Source organism: Erythrolamprus reginae, chromosome 2, assembly GCF_031021105.1.
Source record: "Erythrolamprus reginae isolate rEryReg1 chromosome 2, rEryReg1.hap1, whole genome shotgun sequence".
NCBI lineage: Eukaryota > Metazoa > Chordata > Lepidosauria > Squamata > Dipsadidae > Erythrolamprus > Erythrolamprus reginae.
In genome coordinates this window covers 90,847,216-90,873,747 of record NC_091951.1, presented here as the reverse complement: position 1 = coordinate 90,873,747, position 26,532 = coordinate 90,847,216, and the positions used below count along the sequence as shown (strand labels likewise).

General features: G+C 37.3%; 1 protein-coding gene across 1 annotated transcript; it reads left to right on the top strand.

Moving 5' to 3' along the window:
- The first annotated feature begins 568 nt into the window (after window positions 1-568).
- On the top strand, window positions 569-26,532 carry POC1A (POC1 centriolar protein A). Its single transcript, XM_070738634.1, has 12 exons — window positions 569-694; window positions 3,177-3,261; window positions 4,068-4,239; window positions 5,169-5,348; window positions 6,812-6,919; window positions 8,118-8,233; window positions 10,519-10,652; window positions 12,889-12,957; window positions 14,921-15,073; window positions 18,281-18,340; window positions 19,737-19,892; window positions 26,295-26,532. The coding sequence occupies exons 1-12, from the start codon at window positions 677-679 to the stop codon at window positions 26,391-26,393; spliced, it is 1,350 nt and encodes a 449-aa protein (XP_070594735.1). The 5' UTR covers window positions 569-676; the 3' UTR covers window positions 26,394-26,532.

The window sequence follows — 26,532 nt, the reverse complement described above, 5'->3', positions numbered from 1 at the left end:
GCAGATTCTGGATCTCATATATACTTCTCAAAAAAATAAAGGGTACACTCAAAGAACACATCCTAGATTTGAATGAATAAAGTATCCTCAATGAATACTTGTTCTGTACAAAGTTGAATGTGCACAACAGCATGTGAAATTAATGGTCAATCAGTGTTGCTTCCTAAGTGGACAGTTTGATTTCACAGAAGTTTGATTTACTTGGAGTTATATTGTGTTGTTTAAGTGTTCTCTTTTTTTTTAGCACTGGATCTCAAATATACGAATTACTACTATCCTATGCATGTTTGAAAAATAAATAAAATAAATTTCTCGGAAAATAGCTGGTGAATGTTTGTGGAATATATATTTATTTTATTTATTTGTCAAACATGTATAGCACAGTACTAATTTGTATAAACATAAGTAAAAAGTAACGATAAAAGAGGACAAGAGGATAGCACGATATAGATGGTAGGCAACCGAGAGGGAATTAATTTCCGGCTTGCTCTACCAAGTTAAAGTGTTTCCGATATGGCCCCTTTTACGTCGGCAAAGAGCCCCCGCCCAACACGCCGTCTTCCCCTTTAAGGCAGGGACGCCGTTACTAAGGCGGTCGGAGGAGCGGGCAAACTGAATCCCTCCGGCGGCAACAATCGGGAGAGGCCGTTGGTTCCGCTACGGCTCTCGGAGCGCCATGGCCTTCCCTTGCCTGGTAAGGGCAATGTTGAGGGATGCCGAAGCGTTGCCGGCATTGGCTCTGGGGTGGGCGGCTCCACCGTTCAGGCGGGGAGAAAGCGGGGCTGGACTGATACGGAGGAGGGGGGGGGGGGGAGAGCTGGTGGAAAAAACGAAAACCTGCCGAGAGAGCCAGGCCCGCCGATCTGCCAGAAGCAGAACTGGCACTCGGGCAGCTGCTAAATCAAATTAGGCTGGCTCAGCTCCTAATGGTGGGCTGCTGCCTCGGCGCAGAGTTGCACCACATCAACGGAGATCCCAATCTAGATCGCGCTCTGAGTGTTGCGACTTAAAAGTGCCTCCAAACTAGGAGAGGTTCAGCCTAGATAGAGAGGAAAAGACACTGGGCGGAAAGCACCCCCCCCCGCCCCCTTGCATTATAATCTTCTAAGGCTCTGAAGCAGAGGTCTCCAACCTTGGCAACTTTTAAAGGCTGGTGGACTTCAACTCCCAGGGTCATATGATCCCCTTTTGCAACTTTCTGACAAGTGAAGTCAATAGAGGGAATCCTCATTCACTTAACAACGATGTTACTAACTTAATAAATGCAACTTTTCACTTAACAGCTGTGGCCAAAACAAGCCATAATATGGGGCAAACTCAGTTAACAAATTTTTCACTTGGCAAAATAAATTTTGGGCTCAACTGTGATCATAACTGGAAGACCACCTGTATATGTTAAATTTGTATACCCATCCTGCCTTTTTGTTTACATTTGAGTAAATTTTTTGTCTGTTGTATCATTTTTCTTTGTACCTGTTGGATGTTTATTTAATTATTTGATAATATTTGTTTATCATACTATACTAGAAAAAGAAAACAAATCTATGATTCATAAAGTTTTTTAAAAAATAATCTATATCCATTTTTGACAACTGAATCACTATTCTACCTGAATGGCCTCCTGATATTTATTCCTCCCTCTAGGGAGGTAGAGGAAAGAAAGGAAGGCTTCCTATATTTTTAATAGTGATAAAGATGCATAGGGATACAGGAAGACCAATCTAGCACAGAGATTTGTTAAAAGAGAAAATCTTCACTCCCTGAAGATATTAGTAACACAGGTGTTACTAATAAAAAGAATGGGGACAGAGCTTCTTCCTGGGGACAGGGTCTGGTTTGCCAACGGGGTGGACTAGAAGACCTTCAAAGGTACCTTCCAAGTTCCAATTCTGCAATTCTGGTATTGGCAAGCAAGCAGAGTTAAACTACTTAAATCCTCCAGAGCAAGGGTCTCCAACCTTGGCTGGAGGACTTCAACTCCCAGAATTCTCCAGTCAGCAAAGCCAAGCTGGCTGGGGAATTCTGGGAGTTGAAGTCCTCCAGTCAAGATTGGAGACCCTTGCTCTGGAGGATTTAAGTAGTTTAACTCTGCTTGCTTGCCAATACCAGAAAACATCCAAATTCAGATACAGTGGTACCTCTACTTAAGAACTTAATTCGTTCCGTGACCAGGTTCTTAAGTAGAAAAGTTTGTAAGTAGAAGCAATTTTTCCCATAGGAATCAATGTAAAAGCAAATAATGCATGCAACCCCCTTAGGAAAGAAATAAAAGCTCAGAATTTGGGCTTGAGGAGGAGGAGGAAGAAGAGGAGGACAGTCACTGCTGAAGGAAGAAGGTGAGGTGAGGGGAATTAAAAAAATCCAAAACTTTAAGGCTTAAAAAAAAGAAAAGAGGGACTCTGAGGCAGCGAGGAGGAGCATGCACCTCCCATACATCTGGCGTGAGGCTGCCTCCCATACACTGTGCCAGAAAGAGAAACCCAGGGGGAATGGCAGGAAACTGGCTGGACCTTTGTGCCGCTCTCTAATTTCCTGGGAAATTTTTATGCGCTCGGGTTCTTAAGTAGAAAATGGTTCTTAAGAAGAGGCAAAAAAATCTTGAACATCTGGTTCTTATCTAGAAAAGTTCTTAAGTAGAGGCGTTCTTAGGTAGAGGTACCACTGTACTTGCCAACTGACTCATATAAATATAAATATCTGATATTGATTCTGTGGAAGGAAGCTAAATTCTGAATTGCGTTAATTAATCACATTAAACAAATATTTAAATGTGGCAGGGTTGGGGTTTTTTTGGGGGGTGCCATAGAGATACCACAATGTTTTGTGTGTTTTCTAAATTATAGCATCTCTGTCTTTTCCTAAGGAAATGTCATCAAGTATTTTATGTTCTGCTCCATAAACTGTGGGGCAAAATTAAAATTGTTTTCTAAACTTGAATCTGAAGTAGTTGATTTAAGTTTCATTGGAACCAGACACAGTTAAAATTCAGTGAACATCACTTATTAAATTAAGAATACAAAGCAGTTCAGTATTTCAGAGTACAGAATTTGATTCTTGGCATTTGTTTTCCTCCTCCCCCCTGCATTTCCCATCACAGGATAACTGAATATCTTGTGTATATTTAACTGTTTGCATTCTTGTTAGATAACATTTGTTTCAATATAATATTTATATAGGAAGACCCAACTTTGGAGAGGAATTTCAAAGGCCACCGGGATGCAATAACTAGTGTGGATTTCAGTGTAAATAAGAAACAACTAGGTAAGTTACTCACTGATCATCATTTTATTCAAATTTAATTCCTAAAATAAGCATTATGATGTCTCCAGATTACAAACACACACACACACACACAAACAAATATAGTTAAAACATTTCATTTAACTTTAAGGGAGGAGAGCAGTTTGATGATGATGATGATGATGATGATGATGATGATGATAATAATAATAATAATAATAATAATAATAATAATAATAATAATAATATATTAGATTTGCATGCCGCCCATCTCCCAAGATTTATATGTTAATCTTAGGCAAAAAGTCATCTGTTTCAGAGAACTAAAGGAATACTACAGATTATTCTGATTTTAATAAAAGATAAATCACAGGTACCTCCTAGTTCAGGGGTCCCCAACCTCCGGCCGTGGCCCACTACTGGCCTCTGGCCCACTCAGAACCAGGTAGCAGAAGTGGTAGGTGACACACGTGCACACAAATCCATTTGTGCAAGTGATGGGCATGCATGCCTGCCGCTTGTGCAAATGGAGCTGAACTCACCTGTTCCTTGCACAGAACCATCCCTTTCTCCCACCTATCCACAAAGCCAGAAAGTTTGGGGACTGCAGTCTTAATTGTAATAGTAGTTTGAAATGACACAGTAGCTTTTCATTCTTCATTTTGTTCTTTGTCTACTTTTAAGAAGAGCCTCCGGAAAAGTATATTAGGAAAATCTGTTGAACAGATAGTCTGATGAAACTGGCCACTCGTCTTTTCCACTGTAAAATAGGTGATTTATTTCTAGTCATTTAAAAATAAAATGAACATATTTTTTATTTCATTTAGTAAGTGGCTCTATGGATTCTTGTTTGATGATCTGGAGTATGAAACCTCAGACGAGAGCCTATCGCTTTGTGGGTCACAAAGATGCAGTAATGTCTGTTAATTTTTCACCATCTGGCCATCTGATTGCTTCAGGTTCTAGAGATAAAACAGTTCGCTTATGGGTTCCAAGTGTGTAAGTATAATAAATTATACTGGTCACCTTTCTTTTTTTCTAGATTCCAAGCTTTACTTAAATAGAAAAATATTCATTTATGTTCCCTAATCCATAATGTGTCCTAGGAAGATAGCATGAATTTTAAAGATTTTTTTAAAAAAAGGATCTACAGCAGTCATTTTTCAAGTGTATGCTGAACTAGGAATTTTTATGTGTTGTTTTCTGTTTGTAATTCTATGGTAAGAAGAGAAATATATTACTTATTTCATGAAAATCTATTTCAGTTTACACCGAGCTGGCAATTCGGTACCTGTGTTTGGAACAAACAAACAAACAAACAAAATTGGCTATATGACATGCAATAAATACAAACAATATTTATTTTTCTGATATGAAATTATATATGTTTGTGATTGTGATTTTTTCCTCATTTGATTACAGAGTTTGTCAGTTTTTAGTTTGCTCGTGTTCATTTTTTCTTTTTTATGTGAAAATGCTTAACATGATGTTTTACTTTTCTTTGTTGCTTCATAGTTTTAGTAGGTCACTGTTTTACTACTCCAAGTATTAATTGATAATTTTGCACAACTATTAAACTAATCACTTATTTCAATCTATAAATTGAAATAGAACTTCTTTCCTTCCTTCCTTCCTTCCTTCCTTCCTTCCTTCCTTCCTTCCTTCCTTCCTTCCTTCCTTCCTTCCTTCCTTCCTTCCTTCCTTCCTTCCTTCCTTCCTTCCTTCCTTCCTTCCTTCCTTCCTTCCTTCCTTCCTTCCTTCCTTCCTTCCTTCCTTCCTTCCTTCCTTTGGTTTGCTGTACTGTATAAATCTGAATTCAACAAATTTCTGTTAATGTAAATGTGTATATTAAAACAAATGTCAACAAGTACTGAATGATTTTGAAGTTAGTATCATATTTTTGTGTGTGTTTGTTTCCCTAACCTAAGCAAGGGAGAATCGACTTCATTCAAGGCTCATACAGCAACAGTCAGAAGTGTTCACTTTTCTAACGACGGCCAGTCATTGGTTACAGCCTCTGATGACAAAACAGTCAAAGTATGGGCTGTCCACAGACAAAAATTCTTATTTTCCCTGAATCAGCACATAAACTGGGTTCGTTGTGCTAAGTAAGTCTTTTTTTAAAAAAAATGATTTTGTGATCATGTATATAGCAGGGCTGTTAAACTTGCTGGCCAAGGGCTAGATGCATCATGTGCTAGCCACACCCATGCCTGCTTTAGCACAGGGGGAAAAATCATGATTCACCGCCATGACAACTTGAGTTTGATATCCCTAATGTATAGGGTATCAGACTGTCATGTGACAACAGCTGTGTTCAAGTCTTAAATACCAAGATTGCATAGGAAGCTAGGTAGCCTTGCCTTGTTCTTAAATTCTCTGCAGCCTCACTCTGTTTATCCATTAGAGGAAACTCTAAAAGGAGAAAACTGCTTCTGAGGATTTAGCTTTTCGTCTAATATGGAGATTAAGAGGCGACAGAAAAGATGTGGGGGGCAGGATAGGCCGACAGTGCACCCTCTCATTGTCTCTATGCAATGCTATTTGCAGAAACAGAAAAATATTTTGACTAGGGCGTTCTCAAACAATATATGTGAAGATCTGTAATGTACTTTCCTGCTTACCTGTATATTTTAGGAACTAGACACATTTCATATTCCAGATCTCCTTTCTATACACTTCTATCTGGAAGAGATAATTACTACTTTAGATTAAATAAGAACAATGTAGAATAAAATCAGCTTTTTTACATGGTATGAATGGAAGGGAGAAGTTTCACTCACTCGCTTTTTCAGCTAAAAAAAAACCCCTTACATTTTTAGAAGCAATAGCATATATTCAATTCTGATGAGAGGGACCTCGTAGAAATGTTTTTTTCAAATGCTTTTTCTGAAGGTCTTTCAAAAAGGTTTATCTGAAGCTAAATACTATCAAACCTATATCAAATACTGTCAAAATATTATAAAACCTTAATAGGTTTTATTTTGAAATAGGTATGAAGATAACTTCACTGCTAACTTTCTTTCCTTTTTAATACTTAGAATTTTAGATCATACAGGACAGGAAAAATAGAAATACGTTTACAAAAATAAAAGCTCTGATTGAGAATGTATATTATTATTTGCTGATATATTAAGAGCTGTCAAAAAATGATAGAAATGCATTGTTCTGGCTGTAGGATCGGTAAAATAATAGCTTGCCAGAGAAGGAACAGAAAAAAATGGTTCTATGATTTAAAACAAGTGTTTTATTAACTAGCCATTTGGGCAGTGGTGATGGGGGGCTTTGTTTTGTCAACAGCCCTGCTGGATATGCTTTTAATGCATGTATATGAATACTCCAACAATGTGGAAAGGCCCTCAAAGTGGTCACAGTGAACTTTGGAGAGGGTCCAATACCTGGTTTGGATGGGGGCTTTGGTTACTTGTGAAACATTGCTCTGAATGGTTCATAGAGCCCCTTAAAACCAGATAACATTGCCACCATTCTAGTAATTTTCCTCTGAGAACAACTCAGATATAATTTCCATTGGCTATTACTAAATGTGCTTCTACAAATGTCTTTGCTGCAGGTTTTCTCCTGATGGAAGATTGATTGTATCATCCAGTGATGACAAAACAGTCAAACTTTGGGATAAAGCAAGCCGAGAATGTATACATTCTTTTTGTGAGCATGGTGGGCAAGTATCATATATATATATATATAATATTTAAGCCTCTAAGGAAATATCTCTTTGAAAATAATAATGCTATACCATTTATTTAAGTCAAGCAGCATGCTAGTTTAACAATTAATTTAAATGTTTAAAAAGTGGTGCAATTTTTGTAATGAATTTTATATACTTTGCTATATTAAAAATCAAAGCAGTGGCCCACAAGTATTGTTACTTAAGTTAAATTGTAACAATTTCTACAATCTGCTAGGCTTTTCCTTCCACACACACTTGATTAAAACGCTGGTTCTTCCTAGCTCTTTCAAACTATTGAGTGACATAAAAGGCACTTATTAGCATTTATTGAGAGAATTTCACTGAAGGCTGGTCAGACTCTCTTTATTCCAAACTCTTCTCGTAGAGCTATGCCTAAATTTCAGGAAGGTCAGGCTTGAAATGTTATGCAAATACTGTAGTAGGATCCAATTTGGGCCAGTCACCGGGATCAGAGGTCTCATCTTCCGAGCTTTTGGACTTGTGCTGGAGCCCATCCTCAGGGGACTTCTCTCTAGCAGTATTCTGCTAACACATTCAGCTAGAGAGAAATTCCTTGAGAATAGAAATAACAGGAATATGAATGGGTAGGCTAGTGTAGGCTAGTCTAGGCTAGGAGAATGGAATGGAATGGAATAGAATAGAATAGAATAACACAGTTGGAAGGGACCTTGGAGGTCTTCTAGTCCAACCCCCTGCTTAGACAGAAGACCCAATGCCATCTCAGACAAATGATTGTTCAGTCCAGTGCATTGGGCCTTATGAAGTAAAGAAGCTGCATACCTATTATGATGTATCTTTACTTTGCTGCAAGAAGACAATGACTCCCTGGGATGAGCATTGCCCATGCTTCCCTTCAAGGAGATCAAATCAACTAACGGAAGTTCTTCAAATCTGAAAATGGAAGAACAAAAATATTATGACCCTTTCTGTAGATTCTCTGCTTCTAAAGGGGTAAGAAATGTACTGTCACATCACATGTATATGTTTAGTGAGATAATTCCCTGATTGCTTTGCTTGATCAGGAAAGTTTAAGAAGTGTTCACTAATCAAGCAGCACTTTAAAAAAAACTCTGTAGAAAAGAGAACAATCGTGTAACTTTTAAAACAACAATTAGCAACTTTTTTCATTTTTGGTTTAGATCTTTTCCCTTATTTTTAATCATTGCAGGTTTGTCCCACATGTGGACTTTCATCCCAGTGGTACATCCATTGCTTCAGCTGGCACTGACAACACAGTGAAAGTATGGGACGTTAGGATGAACAGGCTGCTGCAACATTATCAAGGTACTGTATGTAACCAGTGCACTGTTAAACTGGCTGTGCTTACACTATCATGTGATTTAATTTGAGTTCAGCGTAGTGTTGTCTTTAAATTTGGTCCATTCTAATTCATTCATTAAAATCTAGTTATGGGAGCAACATAACCCATGTAACCAATTAATAGCCGCTCCGCGTCTACACAGAGCGGCGGCATACAAATCTAATAAATAATAATAATAATAATAATAATAATAATAATAATAATAATAATAATCTAAACTTATTGTAAGAGTTTCAATCAACAATAAATTCCCAGTAATGAAAAATATTTTCCTAATGAATATTTGAAAGGACTTTGTGTTTGACTGCATGAAGAATTTCATTTTGAAGGTTAAGCAGTACGTGAACTTCATTTTTTATATACAAATATACTTTTTTAAACAATGCAGCTCCCAATTCCTTTTTCATCGTACTATTATATATGGATAGCACAGTTAATTTAGGCAGTTTAATATTTGAAAAGTAATGATAATATATCTATGGTGTATATAAGGTAAAGTTTACCCTCACACATATGTCCTAGTCGTTCCTGACTCTAGGGGGCTGAGCTCATCTCCGTTTCAAATCTAAAGAACCAGCACTGTCCGAAGACATTTCTGTGATAATGTGCCCGGCATGAATAAACACCAAAGGCGCATGGAACACTGTTACCTTCTCACCAAAGATGGTCCCTATTTTTCTACTTGCATTTTTTACCTAGTTTTGAACTGCTAGGTTGGCAGAAGCTGGGACAAGTAACAGGAGCTTACCCCGTTACGCGGCACTAGGCAGTGTTGACCTTTTGATTGACAATCTCAGGGTCACACCAGTATTTATTTCACAACGAAACATTATTATTATTTATTATTATTTATTAGATTTGTATACTGTCCCTCTCCGCCTCTCGGAGCGGCTCACAACATAACAGTAATCCAATAGTAGAAAAATAAAATCAATTTTAAAAACATTAATAACATAGTAAAATCCCTAACTATACAATCATACACAGTTAACCTAATCTGTCATACAGAAACATGACTACAGGAAGTCCTCAACTTACAGCCACAATTGGCACTGAAATTTCCATAGGTTGGTGCAGTCCCAAAGCGAGGCATTACCTGATCTCATTGATTTATGATGCCAATCCCAGTTTTCTCTGTTGTAGTCATCAATTGGGCTTCACATTCCATTAAGAGAGTACTCCCCCCAATCCAAGTTATTCCAGGTTTGGTCCTTCCTGATCCTGACCCTCAATAAGTTAAGAGACTATTTCCAACTCCCCCCCCCCCCCCAATCTCCCCTCTTGTGTCTGTCCTTTGGACCACCCGGCAGCCTGCTTTGTGGAATGGCAAACAGGACAGCAAGTAGCCCCAGAATTGCACAGCTCTGTAGTTGTTTGCCACACTCTGGGAAGCCTTAAAAAGCACCACCTGCCTTCTCTCCCAGTTCCCTACACCAAGTGTTTGTCTTTTTTTGCACCTTTGCAGTCTCGTTTTTGGACTCAGCTTCTCTAGCAAAATTTTGCTGCAGTGTTTAAAGCTGTATTTCTTGGGGCTGCTTACTGCAACCTGTAGCAACGCAGGGTGCAGGGTGGCCCAAAGGGCAGATATGGTGGGGGAGAGAGCTAAGCGGGTGAGTTGTCTGAGAGTGAGTGGCTATCTCAAAGTCACCCACGGGGCTTTCATGTCTAAAAGAGGCCTAGAATTCATAGTTCTTTAATGGACTTGGGACATTTCTGAGGTGCAGTGCCATTAATCTGTCCAAAATTCCAAACTTTTTCTACATGAGGATGCTTGAGAGCTAACAAATTAAGAGCTATTTTCCCCCCAGTTATTTTCTGTTAGAATGATTCTTTCACTTTTCTCTATTTCATACTTTTAATTTAAGTGACTCTGGTATGGTTGTTAGCTGTTAAGATGTTGGGCTTGTCAGCTAGAAAAGCCGCCAGTCCAGGTTTGAACCCCAAGCACTACACAATGGAGTGAGCTCCTGTCCTCACCCCAGTTGCTGCCAGTCTAGAAGTTCAAAAGTATGCAAGTGTGAGTAGATAAATAAATACTGCTTCATTGGGAAGGTAACAGTATTTCATGATATCATACTGGCCACAGGAATATCTTTGAACAATGCTGACTCATTGGCCTTGAAACAGATCAACATCGTCCCTATAGTTGGTAATGACTAGTGAAATAAAATCCACAGGGACTACTTTATCTTTTTAAAAAAATATATAAATGCAAATATTTCTTTTTCTTCCCTTTTCTTTTTTGTAGTTCATAGTGCTTCAGTGAATTGCCTGTCCTTTCATTCCTCTGGAAACTACCTCATTACGGCCTCTAATGATTCAACACTAAAAATATTGGATTTATTAGAAGGCAGGCTATTGTATACCTTACATGGTCACCAGGTAAGGAGAATTGGTTGAGAAGTAATATATTACATTTGTGTATGCAATAACGATGTAAACAATTCTATAGCGGAAGTTGTTGTATATAACTTACAGATGAATTCATTTATACCTTTTATGTAGCGGTTCAATTATACAGATGTCATTACAAAAATGCACAATTTTCAGATGGGACATTTTTGAAACATTTGGAGATCATATAATGAACAATCTTAAGGATCCAGTTCTAAAGTCATAGGAAATTGGACTGATTTTAAAAACGTATTTTGGTGTGATTACATTTGAACTGAAAACCAATTGATTTTAAGTGATTTTAACATTTTCTCAGAATTTCAGATTTTCCCAAGAATCAGTTTTTAAAAAAAATCTCATGTAGCAGTTTGGTTAATAGCATACATTAGCAAACTAATCATTCTTTTTTTAAAAAAACTTCAAGGCTCACAAAAGATTATATGTTAAAATTCTAATAAAATCAAATAGAATAAAATAATGAAAATTTAAAACCAGTAACTATAACTTCAGTTGTTTGAAAAAAGAACAAAACCCATTAAAACCTAGCTAAAACAGGTTAAAGTATGTTTGTAAACATGGCTATAAAAATTAATTGCTGGGCCTAAAAAAATATAAAAATTGATATCAGGCAAACTTTGCGGGGTAGGTATTTCATGAAGAGGCCATTATGACACAGTGATTTGAGGATCTGAGTCTTGGTAAAGAAACAATGGCTCTAGATAGGCTGATGTTGTGATATCTTTTGCAGAGTCTACTTCCAAGCTCTTTAGGATTTCCTCAGTACAATAATCAGTACTTAGAATTGTGTCCAAAAATGTACCAGTAACCAATTTTATAAGTGCTATGCCTACTCCGGTTGATTCTAATCAATCAATCAATCAATAACTCTGCAGATACCTTTTGTATTAAATGATGTTGCAGAAGAATCTTTGAAAGGAGCTGCACGTACAACACATTGCAATATGCAGCCACACTGTTGCAGGTAGTCAGGAAGCAAAATGTGTGCCTGGCCACATGTTCTATCCCTCTTCACTTTTCCATCCCCTACAGTTTGAACAGAGGTTGATCAAAATAGAAAGGATGAAGTATATTCTTTTAAGCATTTTGTCCTAAATGAGCATGAGTTTCTTCTGCCAAGCCAACAAAGAACCAGTCTCTATGAAAGAGAGATATGGAATATGCTAGAAAGATTTGGGGACATGTTTTTGTACTGTTTATTTTGTGCAGTATAATTTACTAAATGTCATCTTTCTAATTAATGAGCTGTAGCTAAATCTATTATACTAACAATAGGTAAAAGTAGGTTTAAAGGTGCAAGGATTAATCATCGTTAATTCTCCAAGTAATATTAGTCAGTTGGATGAAAAGCTTGTTACATTTTTATGTAAGTTTGCATGTTTGTACTAAAGACATTGCTTGGCTCAAATATTGTTTATAATCTAACAGTTGATTACTTCTCTAGGACGCTTACTCATAGTAAAAGCTCAAGATGTCTTAAATGTAGTTTGACGTAACGTATTTCTGTACCGGAATCAGTTGCCAGTTGATTACATAGAGAATTCTGCTAAGTTTACATTGCTGTCTTTAATTATAATGGTGCTTACTTTTCAAACCAAAAAGCTTGTAAGGGAGATGGAGTTTAATTGGTGACATTTACAGCTACACAATTTGATATATTCTGGCTGCATTTTAAGTACAGTATCTTCATTTATGGAGTACTTTTCCCTTAAAATATAAACAAGGCTTGGAATGAATGCGTAGATCCATTGTTGATACGTGATTGGAAGGGAAACCATGCTTCATGACTCATGTATCAGATATCTATCATCTACTAGAGAAATTACTTCTGTTTAGTGGAATGGTGGATACTGTTGTGTATGACTTAGAAATAAGAGTGATCTAGGAACAATAAAGACTTCTTGGGGAAAATCAAGTACAATTATATTCATCTATTTTCATTAAAATGAGTTCATGCCAGAATTTTCAAAACAAAGTGATCTCAAGGCAATTTACAAGATAAAGGCAATTTACAATGTAGACTACCATTAATGAAAGCAGCACTGTTTTGTACGTAATATTTATATGCACAATTCTATATATTGTTGTTCAAATAGCTTGATGTGGGTAATGTAAAATAGGGAAAATATGCCATCCGCATAAGGCTTTCACATGGATATTTAGTACCTCCAATCTATACTAAATGGTTGTTCTTTTACCTTTACAGGGATCAGCTACCTGTGTTTCTTTTTCAAGAACAGGAGATTTGTTTGCGTCTGGAGGCTTCGATGAGCAGGTATTACTTTTATCAATAACCCTGTAGCAAGTATACCTTTATAGCAGAAATAGTGTGTGCTCACAAGTACTGTGCAACCCGTTTGATTCCAAGGCACAAATGTGGTTTGGATTGCACGAGAGTGCTTATATGGTGCCCTAACTGTAGTTCCTTAAAGCAGTTGTGCTGTTTGCTGTGAAGGTTGAACCCCAGGAAAAGATGCATTTGGCATTGGAAGCTGCAAACAGATGCTGCATGCACAGTCCCATGCTCACAAATCTAATTGTGCCTCTAAGAAGTAAGTGTCTTAGAGAGTGCATCAGGGAGTAACCTAATCATTTGCTGTTTTTTAACAGATTATAGCTGCTGTGACAATTATTTTGCAAAATTCACAAAGAAAACCCTCCACTCATCAATCGGCGCTTGTGAGCATTTGTGCCCTACTCTGAAATTAGAAAATGTGCCCATTGATTCAAAAGAGTTGGGAATTCTGTGAAGTAGACATATGGAAAGGACTACCTTGTCTTTAACCAATTAATGGTTTAGAAGTGTCAGTGTTAAAGCTCCTTGGTTTTTTTTAATTATTAGGGGTTCTGGGTTTTCTTGGGAAGAAGGTTCACATATGATGAAATGAATGTTTTATTAGCTTACATAACAATAGCAGCAGCAGCAATGTTTAGTATTTTATCTCTGCTCTTTTGTGGATCAGTGATGTGATGTTATTGTGCACATGAATAACCTCTAGACTCCAGGTTGTATTCTGAAAGAATTTGGAATCTGACAAAGAAATCAAATGATTTATTTTTCTTTTTATATTTTATATATTAAGTACAATATATTTGCTTAGTGTGCCTTTAAAATGTTTACATAATTTCTGTTGTAGGTATAAAAATGAGTTAAATCTGCATGCTTTTTTCCTGTTAATTTTTGAAACTTCCTAGATAAAAATTATTTAATCATGTTAAGAAAGAGAGAACTGGAATTGCTTATAGTGATGACTCCTTGAAGTAGTACATCAGGCCTACAGGATCCATCATTTTGATGCCATGCCTGGCCTTCTGCTCTGAGTCTCATGTCTCAGTTTATTCCAAGTCCCCAACTCTTAGAAATAATTTGTTAGTCCAGCACAGAAAATGTAAGGGGAACTATTTTTGCCCTTGTGATCGAAGCATTCCATTTCCGTTATTTCTTATGAATGTTTGTTACTTTAGGGCATTGCCTAAAATAAAATTAATCTCTTTTGTGGAGTTATTTTTACATAGAAAAATCAGAAATCCCAAGCATCCAATATTTGGAAGTATCTGCCTTCTAATTCTAGTGACTTTGCACACCTTGCAATTTTTCCTTTGAGAAGGGTTGCCAGAAGAGCAGTATTCTCCATTTATAGATATTCTCAAAGAAATATTATCTTATATGGGGAGAGCACAGATAAGCCCTTGAACCAGTGTGCCTTCCGTCCCCTGGCCAATTGTCTCTCCTTATCTCATTTATCTTTTCTTACTTTCAAATATGTTCACCTATACTTTTATATCTTATCTTCTATTCTTTTCTTTACTTATATTATTACATATGTTTCTCTTCAATGTGTATTATGTATTGGACAAAATAAATAAATAAATAAATAATTTTTTTTTTTAATGCTTGTTAAAAACTAAATTAGCACTCTTAACAAGTGGAGAGACTTAGGAACTTAGAACGAGACAGAAAAGTACTTTCAGATTTAAAAAAAATAGAAATCACGCATATATCATGGTTTTTAATATAATATTGATCCTAGAGACTTAATATCAAATTAATATAGGATCTCAGATTTAAATCTGTTTGATAATCTTTTAAATCCAATTTCTGTAAAAATCTGAATGATATAATATTTAAAATGAGTGAAAAAGGTACAAATTACGGTAGTTCACTCCCTTTCTGGGAAAATTGTTCTTATAATCCTAAGTCTGATTATTTAAACATGTTTACAATTTTACTTTCGCAGGTAATGGTTTGGAAGACAAACTTCGATGCTGCTGATTATGGTGATGCAATACAAGCCCAGAAATGTACTATGAATGCAAATGCTGGCGATTATGGTAATAATCGGAAAACACAGAATGCCATTATGCATATGAATGGCTGTTTTAACAATATGGTAAGTTGATGCAATTGGTATTCTAGATTTTTCTCTTCTAGTTTGATACAACAGTATATCTTGCATTCTTAGATTTTTTTCGTTCCACTTCTGTTCAGTAGTATACAATTTTCAGTGATGAGGTTTTTCAGAAATGGTTTGTCATTAGCTCCTTCCTAATCATTACACTGAACTTAGATAATAAGACTACTATATTTATTTAATGCAGTACAGGCAGTGCTCGGATTATAACCATAATTGAGTCCAAAATTCCTGTCGATAAGGGAGAAACTAGTTGAGTGAATTGTTCCCTCTTTTATGGTCTTTCTTGTTAAATGAATCCCTGCAGTTTTTAAGTTAGTCACGTGGTGTTAAGTGAACCTGCCTTCCCCATTGATTTTGCTTATCAGGAGGTTGCAAAAGGGGATTGAATGACCCCAGGACCCTGCAACCGTCATAAATATGAATCAGGTGTCAAGAGATGGTGCAAGGGTTATAGGTGTCGAAAAACAGTAATAAGTCACTGTTTTCCTTGTATCTTTGAACTAAACAAATAGTTTTAACTTTGAACTAAACCAATAGTTGTAAGTCAAGGACTACCTGTAATACAACCAGGAGGTGGGCTGGCCTGAGAAAATACAATTGGCCTTTAAAAAAAAAACTTTTGCGAGGTCTTTGATTGAAGAGCAATTGAAGTTAGATTCTCCCAATCTTAATTTAACACTATAGCCAATGCATTCATCTTGTTTGTTTTTTTCCATATATTTGCTGATAATCTGTCAGCAAAGTTGTGATAAATCATCCTCAGAAAGACCAAGAGAATTTGAAATGGAAGTGGATTGATTTTGATAACTGAAAGTTTTAACTGCTGTAGAGCTTTTAGAAATTTTATTTGAGTGAAAATAGATGGATGGCTGTTATTACAAGGAAAGCACTACAAGTAGCAGAGGGAAACTCATGTATTAGTAGATAGAACTGAAAAGATACATTTAGCAATCTGACTTTCTAACCACTGTACATGCCGATTTTTCTTATTGTGATGCACTCTGCCAGTTTGAACTATGAAAGCATGTTACAGTGATCTAATTCTTAGCGGTATTTGAAAGAAGTGGCAACATAAAACAGGTCTAGTGCTCTGTAATTTCAGCTTTTTTAAGATATACCTTAGCATTTCTCACATAATTATTTGTCACTGATAATTATCATTAGTTTACAGATAGATTTTTAAAAAATAACAATGCAGTGGGTAAAAAATAAAAATAATTGATAGGGTGGGTTAATAATTTTAGAATGTGAAACTATACAAAGCATTCAAAAGCAAAGAGTAAAGAGTATTTGAATCTGAAGTGACCAAAGATGCTTTGACTCCATTCTTTATTTACCTGTCAACTTTCTACCTGAGAGAACAGGTACTTGAAGTACACCTACTGGGTCTTGATACTACAATAAATGGACTTAATGCCTATCAGATAGATTTTGTAGACTTCTTTAAGTTGTAGTGAAGAAAATATGTGAAATATTTTAAAATATTGGATAAAAGAGCCACCTTTTGGTGAGATGAATGGCAAACAAATTTAATAAATAAATAAAATCATTAGAAATTGCTTTACAAGATTATTGTTGAATTTACACTTCTGTAAAGAACATTTCTTCAGTTTTTGACTTTTTAACATTATTTGTAGATACATTGTTTTGTCTAATTTGGTCAACTTAATTAACAAGAATAATTGGTGATGGACACATTATTAAGAAATATGCAGAACCCTTGAGTTATCAAGGACATGCACAGAGGAAAATGTGGGATTCCCGCAGGTATCCAGGATATACGAGTAATTATTCAGTCATACAAAAACGGATAAATTAAAGTGTATAAAATAGTATAGAAATAGCACAGTCAAGTTAAACAGTCTGGTCATACACATTCAAATTAGTCAATATCTCTCAATACAATAATAATATTACAAGCCTATCTTTGTCTTACATATCAGACTATATTACAGCTTACAAATACATCATAGATACAAATACAAATAGAGCCTACTATCATCAAACACACAGAGCTTACTACATCAGTCACAGTGAATCAGCAGAAGGAACACAGAGAGAGAATCATGCTTCTGGCTCCTCCTTATGGCAATTTGCAACACTACCTCTTAAAGCTATAATACTTCAATACATACAATGATCCATTGTTAGTTGTTTATATATTGCAACCCCAACTGTTTTGTACATAGTAGTAATACATATAATAAAAATTTCAAATACAGACTGCTTTTGTCTCCTTTCTATCCGACAGCTGTTTCAGTTCTAATATTTTAGTAGAGATTGTAAACAATTAGGAAATAAGGATTCTTAGTGGCTGATAATTGAACTAACACTCACTTCTCTCTCTTTCCATTTAACATTTTTCTGGCTTTGATTCCATCTACTATTAAACATTTACTATTTATTGTGCTGAATAAATTTTTGAACTGGAACAATGAACTAAAATAAGTGTCATCCCTTCACCAGTATAATTACATAGTTTCGCTTCCAAATGGTTCATATGTAGATTTTTTTAATACTGACCGTGAAGCTCAAAAAGTGCATCTGGAGAATAATTTTATGGCCAAACAGCCACTTGGTTGCTACGCAAGTGTGAACATTTGCTTGCTTGAGGGTCTGAAAACATCAATTTCCTTCACTGAAATGATGAAAGTTGAAGTATAAAGTTGGGGAGGCTTTGGTCTGAAGAAAACCAGAGGAGACAACAGGAGGCCAGCATGGGTTATTTAAAATCCGGACTCTTGATAAAACAAATAAACAATAGCTTATCAAAATGACTGCACTATAAACAGAGGAAAAGGCCAGTCAGGACTTAAATGGTTGTTCATCTCATCAAAGTGATTCTGGGTGGCTAATAACAAACAACAAAAAGACAAAATAAATAGCTGATACCCAAACAACCATCAGTGCAGCCATTTAACTCTGACCCCCATGCTTGAGAACACAGTGATGTCTTAAGGGTCTTGGAAAAGTCCATAAGAGTCGGATAGCCAGTCTAACCTGGGGGTGGGAGATAATGTTGCCCCAGACAGGCCTGCCAGAGGATATTCTTTAATTGATGTTAAAGTAAGGGGTAGTATAGGACTTGAGATTTGGGGAAAGCGGATTGAATGTCTAGATGCTTACAGTGAAACTGCAAGCATGTAGAATAACACAGATTTCTTCTCAAATGTTTGATTGCAGAAACCAATGGATACTGGCTATAGTGAGCAACCAAAAGCTGGAAATTACGGACATGAAATGGTAATCCAAATTGAATGTATAGTTTATCAGGAGACCATTGTTTGTTAATAATATGTTGTAAAAATGTTTTATAAAATACAAACTTGAAACTTGGCATGTATGCTTCTTGGCTTCTAAGTGCTAAGGAAGGATTTTTCGACATGACCATCAGAACAATAGTTACTTCCTATGTTATTATTAACATGCTCTGATGCTAAGGAGTTAGACGTTTTACTCCCATTCCCTACCTGAAAAGAACTCTGTTCCAACTGCCAGTAGGTGTGGCCAGCATGTGACTTATGTGGCTTGCGGGCTGGATGTTTAGACATTCTGCTCTATGCTGAGTTCAGTTTTGTAGTGAAGCACAGGTATCCAGCTACTAGTATAGTTTATAATTGTACACACACATACGCACACACACACATGCACACAGAGAGAGAGAGAGAGAGAGAGAGAGAGAGAGAGAGAGAGAGAGAGAGAGAGAGAGAGAGAGAGAGAGAGAGAGAGAGAGTCACTTTTTCATTATTTTCTTTCTGGCGATATGCCTAAAGTGAAAAATAAACCTATGTGTATTTTCCTTCATCTACTGAATCTCGTGTCCCACCAAGGATGAGATACATAGCTGGGTATCATCAGAATATGGATGAAAGCTTACCCTGAAATTGATATTTCTCATATTTGTAGACAGGTTATCCTTGGTTAATGATCACTTGTTCAGTGACTGAACTTAGAATGGTGCTAAATGAGTGATACTTAAAACCAGTCCTTGAAGTTTGAGCTATCCATGAGCGATCATGATTATGGTTCGGACACTTGGCAATTAACTTGCACCTATTATAGTTGCAGCATCCCATGGTGATGTCATTGTAATTTGCAATTTTCCCTGCTGGCTTTCCACAAGTAAGTCAATGGGGAAGCCAGAGGGAAGGTTTCAAGTTGTTGTTCCTGTCACTTTCCTTCACATTATCCCTCCCTTCCCATCTGACTGCATTTGTGCCTGACCGCAACATATCTTCCTACCTTTGGCACACCCGTAACACACTCGTGCCAGAGCAGTCACTTACCTGCCTGCCGGCTTGTGAGCTTTCTGGGATTTACACCTTTCTGCCATTGATTTTGCTCCAAGTTTTTGCTATTTTAATTCCTGGAGGTCCCAAACATGAATTGCAGGTAATAACTGCCACCACATTCTTCCAGCAACAAGAAGCAGAAGACCTCTAACAAAACAGTTTCCTTCTTCAAATCTTCGTTCCCCAACCATGGGGATTGAAGGCAACATTGGCACAACTCTTTGGTTTAGGCACCTGTTCTTCTGTGCTCTAAACCTCTATGCACATTATGCCAATTGATATGTGTATGTCATGAGACTTGATAGGACTTTTGTTTCATTACCTTAATTGCGTCTCTCATCCTCCAGCAACAGGGAATGGATTCTGGAGATTTTCCAGTTAGACAAAAAGCTCAAGAAGTTGGAACGGCAGAATTAGTCCAAAAACAGCAAGTACAGATTGATGAGATTGGGCTTACCAGTACTCTGCAGCACATCGTGGGACAGTTGGATGTTCTCACTCAGGTAGAGAAGGCTTTGACATTTTGATGTAGTGTCATAATATTATAAATAGTTTTATAACAATGGATTCATGCTGTTATGGAAGAATCAGCGTGAGTAATATGATGGAAGAAACGTCTGGGTAACTACGTATGAAAATTAAGTTGTAAACGCGAAATGCTTGTATACCTACCTTGCATTGTAATAGATTAGTGAGGCAAGGCACAGCATTTTTTCATTTCTTTGCATGTAAGTTGCTAATGTTTGGAATTAGCTTTTGGGCATAATTTATAGCTAGCAACTTCCTGCCCTACATGCTAGTTGCCACTAGATGAGATGGGTGGCACACATAATAAATAAGTGTTCATAGTTGTTGTGGTTAGCTCTGGCCCAGCTCCTGCCCCAAGGAATGTGCAGATGGATGTGGGGGAAACATCCACATGCCGCAGGCCTGTTTTGCTCCCAATGGAATCTGCCAACAAAGCCTCCTCTGACCAAGGAAGCATGAGTGACAGGGAAGAGGGGAGTTTGGCAGACAGCCCAGGAGGAGATCAATCATCTGTATCATTCCTGGATTCTGAACAAGAATTAATGACACATCCACGCATGCGTAGAGTGATGCATAGGGGACAACAACTGAAGGATTATTACAAGAGAAAATGAGGCCACCTGTGGTTGGGTGGGGCTGCTGTAATTAGTGCTAAAGATAAAAGTGCAGCTTGGTGTTTTAGCTTCATGGCAGTTTATCTGATTCATTGTTTCGTCAAGATCGTGGTTTTTGTGCTGTTCAAGATTGGGGACTCTCTGGACTTTAGAATTGGACTCAATTTCCCAGTTATTGGGTGAGCAATTGGATTGCATTTAACCTGTGCCTTGTGTGTACCAGAAAATCCCTTTGACATTTAAAAAAGGAGCTGTTTCTGTTTTTCTGTTTATAAAAACTTTTGGGTTTTCCTTTTATCGTGTGGTGTGTGTCTTCCTGGACTAATTACTCTGTAATTACGGGTGGTTGAAACACGCCAGCGGAACAATAGTAAAATGCTTGACATTTTAACTTTTCATTTGTATTTCATTCTTTCTCAAGGAGGCATATATGTCATTCTTTTATCCAGCCCCCACCCCAAAACAGGCAAGATAGATTTGGCTTAGAGATAGTGACTGGTTCAATGGGGTGGATTTGAACTTGATTCGCTCTTATTCAAACACCTTAGCCAACATGCCATAGAGCAGTGATTTTCAACCTTTTTTGAGCCGCGGCACATTTTTTACATTTACAAAACCATGGGGCACATTGAGTTTGGGGAGGGGGGAAGGCGGCTAAAAAAATATTGGACAAAAAAATTCTCTTTCTTCCTCCCTTTCACTCTATTTCTCTCTCCCTCTTTCTTTCCCTTCCTCTTTTTTCTCTCTCTCCATCCCTCTTTCTTTCTTCCTTATTTCCTCTTTTTTGCTCTCTTTCTCTCTCCCTCCCTCTCCCTCTATGTCTTTCTCTCTCCCACCTTCCCTCCCTCTTTCTCTCTCTCTTTCTTGCTTTTTTTCTTTCTCTCTCTTGCTCTCTCACTTGCTTTCTTTCTCTCTTGTTCTCTTTCTCTCTCTTTCTTTCTCTCTCTTGCTTGCTTTCTCTCTTGTTTGCTTTCTCTTTCTCTTTCTTTCTCTCTCTCTCGTTTTCTTTCTCTGAGCTTTGCGGCACACCTGACCATGTCTCGCGGCACACTAGTGTGCCACGGCACACTGGTTGAAAACCACTGCCATAGAGGCTCCTGGCCTTCAGTATTTTCCCTGCACAGTATTTTCCATATACAGACTCTGTCGGTGATGATGGTGATAGATTTATATATAGTGTAACCCTATTTGGAAAATTGTGAGGTGACTTTTCTTTAAAGTTGGACTGTATAATTGGAAAAGTTTGGTATATTTATATAAGAAGAGATGATCGGTTTTCCCATTTTTTTGCTTTTCTTTTTAACTGGCATAGAGCTAGTCCAGATTGGAAACCTCTTTAAATGCTCAGGTCAGTTCTCAGAGTATGTCATTGTATATTTACATGTGAAGAGAATAATTGATATATACCGATGGGATAGTTATTAATTCAGTTTTTACCCCAGCCAGCTCTTTTTTGGAATATGTCTTCTGCTCTGTTCAAATATAAAATACATATACGCATGCACGTATGAAAGCGATCAAATGCAGATGGTAATTAATAGAAATAACTGCTGGAATGGTGTGATACTTTCCACATCTGGATTTCAACTAAAGAAAAAAAGAGAATGGCTTCCCAATCTCTAGAATCTGAGTCTTAAAAAGGGAAAAGGAGCGCGTTAGAAGAGTACAGTGCAGAAAATTTCATAAAACAATTTTGCTTTGGGAATTCATTTGGATTGGTGTGATTGGCGTATGGCTTATAGATAATTCTCAATCTACAACCATAATGGAGCCTGCCCATTATGTTTGCAAGTTATGATGGGCGTTAAGCAAAATGATTCTGAGTTCCTGAGATGATGATCATCATGATGATGTTACCCATTCAGATGTTGTCCATTCAGGTGATTCTGTGAGCCAGGTCTCACTCCATCTTTAAGTCTTGCACTACCTCTTTGAATTTTTCTATACTCTGGCTGGTATCAGCTTTGATACTAGTATCCAACCACCATGATCCTTGGCGATCTCATTTCCTTTTACCGATAACTCTTCCAAACTAACTGCTTTTTCCAGTGGATTCCTCCACATGACATGGCCAAAGTGCAGTAAGTGAGATGCAATATTATGATTTTTCCTGCTAGTGACATGTCTGGTGTTATGCAATCCAGTACTTGTTTGTTAGTTACCTTTGCTGTCCAAGGAATATGCAGGAGCCTTTTCTAGTACTTCAGCTCAAATGAGTCAATTTTCTTACTGTCTTAGCAATAGCACTTAGATTTATATTTATTTTATTTATTCGATTTTTATGCCGCCCTTCTCCTTAGACTCAGGGCGGCTTACAACATGTTAGCAATAGCATTTTTAACAGAGCCAGCATATATATATATACTGTTTCACAGTGCTTTACAGCCCTCTCTAAGCTGTTTACAGAGTCAGCATATTACCTCCAACAATCGGGGTCCTCCTTTTACCCATCTCGGTAGGATGGAAGGCTGAGTCAACCTTGAGCCTGGTGAGATTTGATCTGCCAAACCTCTGGCAGCTGGTGATCAGCAAAAGTAGCCTGCAGTACGGCACTCTAACCACTTCATCACCGCAGCTCTTGCTTTTTTAAGGCCCAGCTTTCACAACCATAGAGGGGAACACAATAGAGACTGGACTAACCTGTATTTGGTTGCCAGGGTAATTTCCTTGCTTTTTCATATTCAGCTCATGTTCATCATTGTTGTGTGTCCCAATGCAATCCGATGTTTTATTTCTGGGCTGCATTCACTGCTTTGAGCATTCCCTGCTCTTTCCAGTGTGGTTGTTAAGTGATTGTGCTGGTCATTAAGTAAAACACGGGGTGCCTCAGGGATAAGGGAGACCAGGGGAGGGCTAGCACAGGCACAGGCCTGCCTGTCTCAAGCTTTCCCCACCGCTGAAGTACCCTGTGCTCTGCTTCCTGCCCTTGTGGGTCCCTGCAAGATTTGGATAAGTTCCCACTCCACTGGGTCCCACGCCATCCTACCCAACCCCTGTCACTAAATGGACATTTATCTTTAGAAGAGTTTCCTCGTGTGAGGGAAGGAGAACAGGCCTCTGTGTGCCTTGGCATTCCTGGCTTCATAGCTCTGTCCCCAAAACGGATGCTATTTTCAGAGTGGCTGCAATGAATGGTGTCTGCTTTTGGGCCAGAGCCACATGGCCTAGGGACGGAGAAACTTTTAGTTCAGCCAGGACAGTGACATTAAGGATTAAGAATGGCTATCTGCCTCCCCTGGATGTGGTTGGGTATAAAGAAGGAGACTTTTGAGTATTACCAGACATATATAATAGATTAGATTAGATTAGATTTATTGGATTTATATGCCGCCCCTCTCCGCAAACTCGGGGCGGCTCACAACAAGGTAAAAACAATACATAATAACAAATCCAATACCCACCAATCCAATTACAATTTTTAAACTAAAAAATTCATAAAAAACAACCCCAGAATATTAAAAACACGCATACAGTCAATCTAACACCAAAACAACATGGGCAAGGGGGAGATGTTTCAGTTCCCCCATGCCTGACGGCAGAGGTGGGTTTTAAGGAGTTTGCGAAAGGCAAGGAGGTGGGGGCAATCCTAATCTCAGGGGGGAGCTGGTTCCAGAGGGTCAGAGCCACCACAGAGAAGGCTCTTCCACTGGATCCCGCCAGATGACATTGTTTAGTCGACGGGACCCGGAGAAGACCAACTCTGTGGGACCGAACCGGTCGCTGGGATTCGTGCAGCAGAAGGCGGTCCCGGAGATATTCTGGTCCGGTGTCATCCCTTACAAAAAAAAGAAGTAAAAATATTGAGGGTAATGAAGACATTATATTCTAATTGTTTTATATAGTTCTCTTACTCAAGTACACAAAAATACTTTGTTTTTATTGTACGTAATGTTTATTATCTGCAATATTTAAAAAAGTACTCTGTAGTAGTCCATGCTTAGTAACTTTATGTTTTTCTGACTTGAAAACTTTGCTTCTTTGCCACATGATGGCTCCAATCTTTAAGATATTTTGGATTGGGTAAGAATTTTTTCTATATTGTTCCTTCAGGGTGACAAATTCCAGAAGAAAGCTTTGCTGCAGTGAAACTTGAAGAAGTTTCAAACAAGAACTACACCGTACCATTAGCACTTCTTTAATTAGTACCTTAGAATGAACAGTAGAGGGATCTAAACACATACCATGTTACACTGAAGGAGAGTCACTCTACTTTCTAATCTGTCTGAACTATATAGCCACAATCACTTTAAATAGGTGGGTTTTTAAAAAAATCAGTCATAAGTTTTAAATGGAACCATTACTAGATTGCTTAATCCCATTGTGTAGAACTCTGTATCATTCAGCAAACTTTGTTCCATAGTATTTTCCCAAGTTGTACCTGGCCCATTTCCCTACTACAGCTAGTCCTCAACTTACAAAGGTTCATTTAATAATGAGGTTGAGGTTGTCAGATTGCTCATATTTATGAGGGTTGCAGCATGTTGCAATCCCATGATTACTATTTGTGACTTTCTCAGCCAGCTTCCCATAGCCAAGTTAATTTGTTGCAGTGGACTTGAAGATTTGCTTAATAACTACTGTATGTGATTCACTTAACAACTACATGATTTGTTTAATAATTGTAGTAAGAATGGTCATAAAATTTGGTCTCCACATGATGACTCACTTAACAATTGCATTGCTTAGGTTATCAAAATTCCAATGAACTGTGCCATTTGTCAGAAGGGTGTATGTAGGGTCTCCTGCTTGAGCAAGGGGGTTGGATTAGATGATCCTTTCAACTCTGCTAATCTGTAATCTGTAAAAAAAACTAACTCGAAGGAACACATACAAAGACAAAACAAAGTTTTGGCTATAGCTTCAAAATGGAATTGTTTATGGTATTTCTTTGCAAACAACAAGAAATTTTTTCATATCAGATATTTCATTGCAGACACAAATTACTACTCTACCACGGTATCCTTGAATGTATGTTATTGCTGTCTTCAATGCTAGTCAGTTGCTATCACTCATATCTGTAGGATGAGAGTAAACTTTAATTTAAAATATTTTCACTAGTACCGATTTTTTTCCTGCTTCAAGGAAATTCTTGAATCGCAAGTGAAGTCACTAAATTTTTGAAAGAATTTCTCCCTATACTTGATGATCAGAGAGTTCTTTTAGATTGGGGTTGGGTCCAATATTATTTAATGTTTTGTAGACAATACCTAAGTTGGAGAAGCAAAACAAATAGTATATAAAACAGCAAACTTGTTCTTCCTGTAAGAAGATTAATAGGAGAAGCAAAATTGGAAAAAGGACAATTTTCCATCCTTTCTGCTTACTAGGCCTTTATGTGGAATTAAGACTATATTTTCTTTTCATGTTAGCTTTTCCCAAAGGTTAAGACTAGTAGTAATGAATTGTTCAGCAAACTATATACTTTTCTATTTTTGATAATAATTTCCCATTCAATTTTAGGGAATAGCCAGCAAATTTGCTATGTAATGAGGCAAAATATTTTCTTCTGCAATATTGTGTTTTTGCCAGTGCATGATTTTTGTGTGAGTTTATTGCTTTTTAGTAGTTTATTCCATTGCACTCCTTTCTTAGAAAAACAGCCCATGGTATCCTTAAATAAGATGGGCAGCAAAGCCTAACGTTACAGATGTTTACTCGGATGTAATTCTTACATGAATCTGACTTGTACTAAGTAGTTACATAGAATTGTTGTCTTATGCTAACCCTATAGCACATTCTGTTATTATCTTTCTCATTTTGCAGACTGTGTCCATTCTAGAACAAAGATTAACATTAACAGAAGACAAGCTGAAGGAATGTCTTGAGAATCAACAGAAAATTGCTCAGATTAAACCTACCTGATTCTCCCCCCAAAGCTGATGAAGACATTTCGTGTGAATGATTTTAAAGTGAAACATATTTTATTAGAATAAACTGTATAGCTAATAATGTTTGTAAATACATTTTGGTTAAGATTAAACTTTTTTATTATTATTAAAAA

Coding starts and splice junctions, on each gene's coding strand:
- POC1A (XM_070738634.1), top strand. Junction 5,349..6,811: donor AACTGGGTTCGTTGTGCTAA/GTAAGTCTTTTT, acceptor TCTTTGCTGCAG/GTTTTCTCCTGATGGAAGAT. Junction 15,074..18,280: donor ATGGCTGTTTTAACAATATG/GTAAGTTGATGC, acceptor GTTTGATTGCAG/AAACCAATGGATACTGGCTA.